The 12,116-nt window shown below is 44.0% G+C and overlaps 1 protein-coding gene across 1 annotated transcript in view; it reads left to right on the top strand.

The window, feature by feature from the left end:
- The window catches only part of LOC311233505 (neurexin-2-like), a gene marked incomplete at both ends in the record, with an annotated part of 583,916 nt that overhangs the window by 68,644 nt on the left and 503,156 nt on the right, over positions 1 to 12,116 (top strand). Inside the window, one exon of the mRNA XM_084320472.1 lies at positions 3,992 to 4,293. Within this exon, the coding sequence (XP_084176598.1) occupies positions 3,992 to 4,293 (302 nt within the window). The remainder of the gene's footprint in view (positions 1 to 3,991; positions 4,294 to 12,116) is intronic.

Raw genomic sequence — 12,116 nt, 5'->3', positions numbered from 1 at the left:
GTCAGAGGTCAGAATGAGGTCAATGGTAGTCTGAGTTGATTCACATACACGTGTGGGTTGGGTGATTAGCTGGCTGAGGCCGTGCAGATCACAAAACCTACTGAATTACTTGAAGACGGTTGCATATTTTCGTTGCATATCAGTGTTCCAGTCTCCAATAAGAATTTTGTCTACATCCTCAACTCCAGCTAAACACCCATCAAGTGTATCATAAAAGCCACTATGATCTGGCGGTCTGTAGATTGAGCCAACTAGTAGGGATTTCGCCCCTTTGAACAGGATTTCAACCCATACAGTTTCAATTGATTCATGATTCAGGTCAGTTCTGTTAATGAATTTGGTATCTTTATGTATGTACATACAGACACCACCTCCATGTTTGTTCCTATTAGGGATGCACCGATATGAAAATTGGCCGCCGATACCGATTGTTCAACTAACACTATCGGCCGATACCGATACCGATACCGATATTTGTATATTTGTATATAAGTATTTGTAGTTTTTTTTTTTTTTTTTTTTTTTTTTTTTTAATGAAACTACTGTATATTTGTATGTGTATGTTTGTATTTGTAGGCCTCTTTACTTACTTAAAAAAAGGAAACATCAAGAAATATGTTTATGGTATCACTATCTCTCTCCCAGTATCGTCTTGCGGCCTGCAGAGGGATACTATTTTCTCAACCAGAGCTTTCAACCAATGCAATGGAACCATTCTTGCGGCCTGCAGCGGGATACTATTCTCTCAACCAGAGCTTTCAACCAATGCAATGGAACCATTTTGATTGACAGTCGATTCGGCCAATTACGCCACACCGCTAGCACCCACCTCCTGCTGCACCCACCAATCGGCAAGCGTTTATACATTTTTCTACTTCCGGGCATGCCGCCATTGTTCTGTTTGCGAATGCGAGAGCAGAACACACTTAACGTAGCTACGTTAGCTGCCCGGCCCGCCGACCGGCGCTCCACGCATGACCAAATGAGACATAATGATTTTACTGCAACAAATGTTATAATAAAACAAAGCCTTTCTATACATTTGTCTGGTTGAAAACTTTATTAACAGATTGCAGAATGTGTAGTTGGGTACGGAATGAGCAACGGAATGGAACCGAGCTATGAACGGACTAACGGAGTAATGCCTTGTTTACTGATATCTTCGGGTAAATAATATGCTTGTTATTGAACGTGTAACACTTCATTTTAACAGCAGATACTTTCTTAAATGCCATCTTCCCGAGAGAGGGTGTTGACGGGGAGTTGTGTTATTAATAGCATTGAACAGCTAACCGAAAGCTAGCGTTAACTATTGTTAAAGGTTTAGCCATAACGTTACCTTGGCTAAAGTTGGGGCTATTCTTAATGCAGCAATAATGACTGCAGACCTGCAAGCAAAGTACAGCAAGTTGACAAAGGAGTATTCCAACGCAAATCACATTTTCACCAGTAATGTTAGTCTTGCATCTAATAGCTAATAACGTAGCTACGTTAGCTGCCCGGCCCGCCGACCGGCGCTCCACGCATGACCAAATGAGACATAATGATTTTACTGCAACAAATGTTATAATAAAACAAAGCCTTTCTATACATTTGTCTGGTTGAAAACTTTATTAACAGATTGCAGAATGTGTAGTTGGGTACGGAATGGAACCGAGCTAATGAACGGACTCGGAGTAATGCCTTGCTGCTATGGGTAATAATAATATGCTGATGTTATTGTCCGTGTAACACTAACTATATAACGCTAATGCCACAAAACGAATGCCTTGTTAATCATAAGTAATTACTTTGATGCAGTAGCTTGTGTGTGTGTGGGGGGGACGGCAGGCGTTGTGCAGGTAGGTCGCGAGTGAACTTTTTTTTTTTTGCCTTTTGACGCTACACAAATTGATGGGTATTTATCGGCGACTGCTATCGGCACATTTGAGCTTATCGGCCGATAGGCCGATAGCAGTCAACAAGGCACTTATCGGCCGATACCGATACCCGACCGATATATCGGTGCACCCTATCATTCCTGATTATTGAGTAGTTCTCAAACTCTATCTCTGGATCTTTTACAGAATCGTCAAGCTTAGTTTCTGAGAAGCACAATATGTTTGCCTTACCATTAATGAATAATTGTTTGATTTCATCCAATTTGTTTTTTAGGCTGTTTATGTTGAGGTGGAAAATGTTCAGTCCATTAGAGTTGGTTATTTCATTGATGTTGTCCGGTTCAAAGTATTGTTAATTTGTGATCTGTTCCTCTCTGTGTGTGGGGGGGGCGTCTTTGTTGTCGTGGGTGGGAAGGGGGAAGGGGGGATCGGATCCTGCGCCGTGCTGGAACAACAAAGGACTCGTTCTTTGTTCATGGTTGATTTCACTGTTAGCTAGCAGGCTGATGTTTGACGACCGTCTTGAGTCCCGCGTTGTGCTGGGTGCCCTGGCTGTGATGAAGCCTGGGTCCTTCCTTCGCGCTGCTGCCTCTCGCATGCTCATCTGTTTTGGTGGAGTGACATCACCGCTGCCGTTGGTCATGGTGTTATTGTTGTTCGTCATTGCTTCTGGTGTTAGTAACAGGCGCCGTTGTCGCGTTTGATTCTGCATTAAAACCGGTCCTGGGTTTTGATGTATGTCTCCCGAGAGAAGCAAGTATAATACAAACATTTATTTTCTATTACACTTGCCGGTCGGGGGTATTTTCTTTCTTTCGGGATTCGCCGTCAATAGTCTGTGAATAGCTGCAGCTCCAATGGCTGGATGTTTCCGCTCCGAGCCATTCAACAGGTAAAAGTCGCAATGGGACTCTTTTTTTACCCTTTCGTTTCTCTCCACTTATGTCTTGTGGTGTAGTTTCCATGTTGAATTAAGGTACTGGTCGGTAATCCATAGGAGGGAGAGTAGAAAATTTATAAAAAACCTTGTTGATGTTTTGTTGTGTCTCCGTTGTTGGGAGCTGTGAAGAATGCGACTGTCCATGTCGAAAGCTCCCCCAAATCAACGGGGGCCCGGTATGGTGTTGGTCCCACGCAATGCCACTGAAAAGTCGTGCTCGTACGGAAACCAGCCAAGCGTATGGTCACGTGGGGTTACATCTTGGAGCGGATATGGTCCCACGTGGGTGACGAAAGTTTGCTCCTGTACGGATACCATCCTAATGCGGGGCAAAAAAGATAAGATGTATTTTCTTTATAAATACTGTAGCATTATGGGCGGCTACGTGGCGTAGTGGGCAAGGCGCTCGCCACGAATGACGGAGACGCTGGGCTTGCTGTTCGAGCTCAGCGCTCCACATTGCTTTCAGTTTAGCTGGCCGTCCATACTAATACACATTGGCCGTATTAGGGGGTGGGAAACTGATGGGTGGGGATCGGGCGTTGTGGACAGCGACTCCTACAGGTTGGTTGGTGCGCCTGCGCAGTAGAATCAGGAAGTGTCGGGGGCAGCGTGAGCCTCCCACGCGTTACTCCTCGCCACTGAGAGATCGAGCTGCGCAGGTGAAAAGATGCGACTGCTGTTACCTCAAGTACCGGAGGGGACTTGTGCTATGTATGACTTAGTCCACATTGCAGCCGGCTTGTGGGAGGCAAGAAACAGCGTTCGTGACAGGGGAGGGTTGAATTGGATGATACGAAATTGGGATGGGAGAAAATATAGAAAATGGGAGAAAAAGTGGATAAAAAAAAAATACTGTAGCAGTATCTATCTACACAGTTCCTGCTGGAGATGCGATGTAGTTTATTTATAAATATCACTATCTACACTGTTCCTACTGGAGATGAGATGTAGTTTCTTTATAAATAGCAGTATCTACACTGTTCCTGCTGGAGATGAGAAGTAGTTGCTTTATAAATATATGACATCGGAGCTTTCAAGCACCTTATGAATAACCAAACAGTTTCACGACTGTTAAAGCAGGTTACTTTTACCTGGATACTAGTCTAGTATGGTATTTCTAACGTTACCTCAGTAAAGGAGCTGTGTAATTTATCCACTGCTGTCTTAGAGCAAGACGAGTTTGTTGCCACCTACAGAGGGAATGAGTTCTTCAGCTACAACCTGTCCCAGACGCCGATCCAGAGCAGCTCAGAGGAGTTCACCCTGTCCTTCCGGACGCTGCAGAGACACGGCCTGCTCCTACACACGGGCAAGTCGGCCGACTACGTCACGCTGTCGCTGAGAGGCGGAGCCGTGTGGCTGCTCGTCAACCTGGGCTCTGGAGCCTTCGAGGCCTTAGTGGAACCCGCCAATGGCAAATTCAACGACAATGCTTGGCACGACATCCGTGTGACTCGCAATCTGCAACAGGTACAAGATCTACTAGTAACTGTACAAACCTGCTTCTTCCAACTTCTTCCAATATTGCCAAAATCAAACCTACACTGTAAAAAAGAAAACTGTAAAAAGAATATCCATTCTCGCATCCCTTCACTGCTCTAAGATATAGGCTTGAGTTCAAAATACTTCTCATCACATACAAGGCCCCACATGGTCTTGCCCCCTCGTATATCACTGAACTCTTGCACGCTTATTCCATCTCTAGGCCTCTCAGATCCTCCAACCAAGGTCTCCTATCTATATATCCAAAGGCGATTGTCTTTGTCCCTTTGGAACTCCCTCCACCTCTCTGTTAGATCGGCATAATCTAACAGCTATAAAAAATAAATACTCAAAACACATCTCTACAAACTTGCCTGCCCTGTTTAGGGGCTGTACTGTAAAGTTTCTATCCTCTTGTATTTTGCTGTTTTTATTATTCATGCACCTTGTTTTAATTATTGTGTTATGTGATGTACTTTGTATTATTTCTGTATCATGTGAAGCACTTTGCAACATCGTAAAAGGTGCTATATAAATAAAAAGGTACTTACTCACTTACCCAATGCTCCCTCTGCACCAATGTTCCCTGAGCCCTACATTCCATGAGCCCTACATTCTTTGAGCCCTACATCCCATGAGCCCTATGTTCACTGAGCCCTACATCCCATTAGCCCTACATTCACTGAGCCCTACATTCTCTGAGCCCTATGTTCACTGAGCCCTACATCCCATTAGCCCTACATCGCATGAGCCCTACGTTCACTGAGCCCTACATTCACTGAGCCCTACATTCTCTGAGCCCTACATCAAATGAGCCCTACGTTCACTGAGCCCTACATTCACTGAGCCCTACATCCCATGAGCCCTACATTCACTGAGCCCTACATTCACCGAGCGCTACATTCACTGAGCCCTATATCCCATGAGCCCTACGTTCACTGAGCCCTACATCCCATGAGCCCTACGTTCACTGAGCCCTACATCCCATGAGCCCTACGTTCACTGAGCCCTACATTCTCTGAGCCCTATATTCACTGAGCCCTACATTCTCTGAGCCCTATATTCACTGAGCCCTACATTCTCTGAGCCCTACATTCACTGAGCCCTATATTCACTGAGCCCTACATTCACTGAGCCCTACGTTCACTGAGCCCTATATTCCCTGAGCCCTATACGTTCTCTGAGCCCTATGTTCCCTGAAAGATGCTGAAGGATTGTTGGGATTGTTGAGTTCCTCTTTAATTTTAATTTTTTTTTTGTAAAATTGGATACAACCGAATAATATCACGGCTTGAGTCTAGAGAAAACGGATGACTCAGTGGCGTAGCGGAGGCCCCCGCAACCGCGCGTTGCGGGGGGGCCCCAGAGCTTAGGGGGCCCCACCCCCACTGTAGACTATCCTCTTAGATTTCGTAACGCGCGGGAACAGGGCGCAGACAGTGTGAGGAGCCCAGTATGGTTCTGCGGGGCTGCAGCTGGATGCATCTCGCGCAGAGGGCGGGGCCCCCCCCTCCCTGCTATGATTTGCTCACCTGCGATAGGGCTAGGCTGATAACTAATGTTCATTGGCAGTGTTCAAAACACAGCGGGAAGCGCCGGTAAAAATGCCGCAAATATCCAAGCAGTGCTAAAAAAAAACAAGATGAGAGCGAAAGCCGAACAGGAGACGGCAAAGCTACGAAAAAGAACATCATTGTTCCAGCAGGCAGCAAAGGTAGACTGACTCTAACGTTACTGAAGAATGCATCGGCAGTAAGCTCCCCACCCAGGCCGGCCCCCGGTCAGCTGAGCTCCGCGTCGAGTCCAGGCAGACAGACAGCCCAGCCAGGCCCCCAGCCACGCTACAGCCGCAGAGACAGGTTAGAAGAATATAACGTTTTATTCGCCATAACCAGTACGAGTAGCCTAAGGTTACATTGGAACTGGAATCGAATCCGTTAATTTTTTAGTACATGGTTTATGTGGCCGCGATGTCCAGTGTGATGATAATAATGATGTGTGTCAGTGGCGTTGCGCAATATGTCGGGGCCCCCCCCGCAGGTCAGACCATGGGGCGCCGCCCACTCCCCTAAATCAATAATAAAGGGAGAACATTTTGCGCGCTCCGCACAAGGTCCATCCCATAACAGCCGACCCTAATGTCCAGCTCACCCTCCGCCTATGCCTCTGACACTACTTGCAGTTTCAGTAAATCCTCGTAATTACAATGACCCATAATCTCATGCCATGTCTGAATATCGTGACTGGCCGTCCCGCTACACACATCATTATTATCATCACACTGGACATCGCGGCCACTTAAACCATGTACTAAAAAATTTACGGATTAGATTCCAGTTCCAATGTAACCTTAGGCTACTCGTACTGGTTAGGGATGCACGATAATTATCGGGCCGATAATTATCGGGCCGATATCAGCAATTATGACGTCATCCCGATAAACTCGATAACGTTATTAATAGCTCCGATAATATAATATATTTTTTGGTAAAAAAAAATGCGGTGTGGGTGAATTGGAATGAAGTGCGTTTGTTTTGACTAAAGGCTCCTCCCGTTTTGTCAGTACTGTGCTACGACTGACAGCGTGTGGTTTAGGAACAGGGCGTTTTACACAAATCCAGCGCTCCCTTACTTGGCTGTGACGTAGCCACGCAAGTTAACAACAAAGATGGCCGCGTCGGTACTCAGAGTTTCAGAGTAAAAAGATCGCTTGCTATTTGTAATAAATGCAATGCAGATGTTCCAGAAGGAGGGAAAAGGGCAACAACTTGCAATACATCCAGCCCGACGGGTCATCTGCGGCATCACCACCGCCACGACGGACAGACAGACCGGCGCATGCAGTTCAGCGTCACGGAGCATTTAGCCTGCTGGCTACCTAGCTCCACTTCAACCAGCATCGGGAGATCCAGCAGCTTGTCGATGTGCTAATAGCCTCAGCAAGCTAACGTTAGCTGGCTCCAGCAGCTTGTCGATCTGCTGGAGCCAGCTAACGTTAGGTTGCTGAGGCTATTAGCACATCGACAAGCTGCTGGATCTCCCGAATGCTAACGTTAGCTTGACTGGTTGCTGGCTAACTAATGAAGCTACTCGTCCCGGGAGATAACGGCGTTGCCTGGCTGGTTGTTGGCTAACTAATGTAGCTACTCGTCCCGTGAGATAACGCCGCTGCCTGGCTGGTTGCCCTTCTGTCAAACTTCTTTAATTTAGCAAACGATGCTAATGATGGTGATGCCGCAGGTGACCCGTTGTTGTGGTGGTGATGTGTCCACTCAAATCCTCTTTATCAAGGCTCCGCTTTGAAAAAAGAAGAACAAAAAGCTTCGAGCGTCTTAGGTTGGATGCACCACAAGCTGTTGACGGATTGTGAATTTTCATTTGGAAAAATAAATATGGTCACTTTATCAGTCAAAACTGTTGTAAGTAAGTAAGTAAGTAAGTATTTATAAAGCATACATGTCATGTAGCTCAAAGTGCTGTACACAATTATAGGCATATATAACGATAAAAGCAATAAAGTCATAGTGATCGGTTAAGATCAATGTTAAAAAAAAAATAATAATAATAATAATAATAATAGTAACGTAAAAATGAAAATAACGTAAAAACAGTCATTTGCTTACCAGTTTGGGAGAACAGGTCCGCACAAATATTTCCGCTCAGTGGCAACCGGAAATGCACTAAACCAATGCACTTGTATGGTAGGTAGCAATGTTTAGGTCTTATAATGCTAGTGTAGTTACGTTTTTATCAGTGGTCATAGTTGGGTCCATAGTGCTTTACCAAGTCCCACGGATCCATCAGTGGCCGTGTATTGTGTGCGTATGTACCCGTTCGCTCATGTGGTCAGTGGCCAGAGTTGGGTCCACAGGACTTATCCAAGTCCCATGGACCCATCAGTGGCCGCGTCTTGTGGTAGAAAGAAAGAAAAAGAAAAACGCATAAAGAAAACAGTCTAAAGTTTGAAAGTTTGGGAGGTCCGCAAAAACACGCCTTCAGCTCAGAAGCTGAGGTGTGTCAAAAACTTTTGAAAAACTGGAGGCGTGTCTCCTATTGTACCCATCCTTCATCTAAGAAGTTTGAAAGTTTGGGAGGTCCGCAGAAACACGCCTTCAGCTCAGAAGCTGAGGCGTGTCAAAAACTTTTGAAAAACTGGAGGCGTGTCTCCTATTGTACCCATTCCTTCATCTAAAAAGTTTGAAAGTTTGGGAGGTCCGCAAAAACACGCCTTCAGCTCAGAAGCTGAGGTGTGTCAAAAACGTTTGAAAAACTGGAGGCGTGTCTCCTATTGTACCCATTCCTTCATCTAAAAAGTTTGAAAGTTTGGGAGGTCCGCAAAAACACTCCTTCAGCTCAGAAGCTGAGGCGTGTCAAAAACTTTTGAAAAACTGGAGGCGTGTCTCCTATGTACCCGTTCCTTCATCTAAAAAGTTGGGTCCACAAGGCTTATCCTAGCCTCATGGATCCATCAGGTTTTTCCAAGCCATAACTATTTGTAAGCTAGACTGTATAGGTACGTTTTTAATTTTCCTTTAAAAATGTGTATAGAGCTGGCGTTTCTGATGTGTGTTGGTAGTGTGTTCCATAGTTTTGGGGCATAGTTGGCAAATGCCATACTTCCTATCCTTTTTTGGTTTCTGGGCGTGTCTAGTAAACCTGTAGTGGATGACCGTAGCGTTCTTGAGGGCAGATAACTAACTAGGGAATTTGCTATGTATTTTGGGCCTTGCTCATTAAGAGCTTTATATGTTAGGAAAAGGACCTTAAAATCAATTCTATGAGTTATTGGAAGCCAGTGCAGAGTGGCCAGGACTGGAGTGATATGTTCTCTTCTCCTTGTATGAGTTAGTAATCGAGCTGCAGAGTTTTGGATAAGCTGAAGCTTCCCAATGGTTGCTTTGGGAAGACCAGTGAACAGTGCATTACAATAGTCAAGCCGACTTGATACAAAAGCATGAATAAGTTTCTCTGCATCCTTTTTATTTACGAAAGGTCTTACTTTCGCTATGTTTCTTAGGTGGAAGAATGACGTTTTCATGGCCTTATTTATATGAGACTTAAAGGTCAGGTCTGAGTCCAAGATGACACCTAGGCTTGTAACCTCAGTCTTTACATAGGATGACAGACTCCCCAGGTTTTTACAAAGCACTTCCCTTTTCGCTTTTGGGCCGATCAATAGGATTTCGGTCTTGCTTTCGTTTAATTTTAGGAAGTTATTGTTCATCCACTTGTTTATTGCTAACAGACAATTTGTAATGGACTGTATGGCTGTAGTGTTATTTGGTTCTGCGGAGATATATAGTTGTGTATCATCAGCATAACTATGGAAGCATACATTGTGGTCTCGAATGATGTCCCCGAGGGGCAGCATATATAGTGAGAAGAGTAATGGACCAAGGCAGCTTCCTTGTGCGACTCCAAAATTGCTGTTATGTTCCTCGGATACATTGTCTCCAAGCTTAACATAGAACCTTCTTCCCTTAATGTATGTTATGAGCCAATTTAGTACATGATCGGAAAAGCCAACCAGTCTTTCTAGACGACTGATCAAGATATTATGGTCAATCGTATCGAACGCTGCACTAAGGTCCAATAGGACAAGAATTGAGACTTTGCCAGCATCGGAGTTTAGCCTGAGGTCGCTAACTATTTTGGTAAGGGCAGTTTCAGTGCTGTGATTTGTTCTGAAACCTGATTGTAGTTCATCCATGATGTTATTATCTTTGAGAAAGGAGTTTATTTGTACTGAGACTATCTTTTCTAATATCTTGCTGATAAATGGAAGGTTCGATATTGGCCTATAGCTTTTTAGTTCGTTTACATCTAAGTTTGTTTTCTTTAGTAGTGGTTTTACTACAGCTGTTTTAAATGCATCTGGAAAAGTGCCTGTTTGAAGAGACATATTTATGATTTCAAGGACATGATTTGAGACACTATCAAACACCCGCTTGAGAAATGCTGTTGGTATAGGATCGAGGCAGGAGGTGGCGGAATTACACTCAGAGACAATCTTACAGAGGTCAGGTAATGTAATACATGTGAATTCCCCCATAGTTATCTCAGGTGGGGTTTCACTCATAGCCAGATCCATATCAGCGGTAATGCTTGCTCTAATCAATGATATTTTTTCATTAAAGAAAACTGCGAACTCTTCACATTTTGTGGCTGATTGCTGCGGTATATGGGGGGGTGGTATGTTAATCAGCCGGTCAATGGTGGAAAAAAGTACCCTCGAGTTACCCATATTTTCTGAGATCATTTTGGAAAAATATTCCTTTCTCGCAAGTTGTATTGCCTTATTGTATGCGCCCATGGCGTCTTTGTATAAATTAAAGTGAGCTGTGAGTTTGAGTTTCCTCCATTTTCGCTCGGCTATCCTACATTTTCTCTTGTTATCTTTAACATTGGTTTTATTTAGCCATGGAGAGATTCTATCAGTTTTTACCTTTTTAACCTTTAGAGGGGCAACAGTATCTAACACGGTTGACAAGGTGTTGTGGAAGTTTTGCACTTGCTGATTTAAGGAGGATTTACTGCATTGGTCGTATGATTTCATCATACTAGAGAATTTTGCTTCAGCTCTAGCGTCCAGAAGCCTTCTGTGAACTAGGAATTCGCTTCTGGTCTTATGTAATATTAGGCTTGTACCATAGAACACACAATAATGGTCAGAAATTGGAATTTGTTTTACTGATATATTCTCAATGTTTAGCCCTGTTGTTATTAGTAGGTCCAGAGTGTTGCCATGTTGGTGGGTGGCCTCGTGAACATGTTGCATCAGTCCAAAACTGTCCAGTAGGTTCAGAAACTCACAACCCCTGGGGTCATCCTTTTTGTTGATATGAATATTTAGATCTCCATTAAGAATGATTCTATCATACCTGGTAATGCAGATCGATATGAGTTCTGAAAATTCCTGTATGAAGAGTGGCGAGTACCTTGGTGGTCGATACAATGTCACACATATTACTGGCATTTCTGTTTTCAATACAATAGCAAGGTATTCAAATGATAAAAATGTTCCCAGGTCAATATCATTGCACACAAATTGAGTGGAGATGATTGCTGCTATTCCTCCTCCCCTCCCACTCTGTCTGTTTGATTGATAGAATTTAAAATTGGAAGGGCAGGTCTCAATCAGTGTTGCTACACCAGTGATATTGTCTAACCATGTCTCTACTAAAAACATACAATGTACACCATGTTTTACTATGAGTTCATTTATCAGAAATGATTTTTGTTTCAGCGCTCTAACGTTGAACAGTGCTAGTTTTAGCTGTACGGGTTCTGTAGTGGGGTGTGAGATAGTCTGTGGTTGAACACTGATATTGATAAGGTTAGATTTACATATGGGACGTGATAATGAGTAATTGATTAGTCTTTTGGTGATCAGAATCGGGATGACACTCAACGTGTTTTTTTGTAGTTTAGGCTGCTTCTGTATATAGTCTACAGAGCTAGATATGGTTGGTTGTCAGGCCAGTGATGCTATACTTTGTATGACGTTATGTATTAGCACATTTACCCCTGATATGTTTGGATGGATGCCATCGGGTCTGTAATGGTCTTTCCTGGACCAGAGCAGATCAAAGTTATTTATATAGCAAAGTCCTATAGTAGTACAGTGGGTCTGTAGCCATTTGTGCAACCAGAACAGACGGCTAAATCGCTCAGATCCACGACCCATGGATGGAATGGGGCCAGACACAATGCATATTTTACCCAGGCTTTCAATAGTGAGTATTAGTGATTCAAAGTCAGATTGGAGTTTAACGGATTGTCTAGCCATTACGTCATTTGCTCCGATATGA

Source organism: Notolepis coatsorum (genome assembly GCF_963971535.1).
Source record: "Notolepis coatsorum genome assembly, chromosome: 8".
Taxonomy (NCBI): Eukaryota; Metazoa; Chordata; class Actinopteri; order Aulopiformes; family Paralepididae; genus Notolepis; species Notolepis coatsorum.
This window is presented reverse-complemented; position numbering and strand designations above follow the sequence as displayed.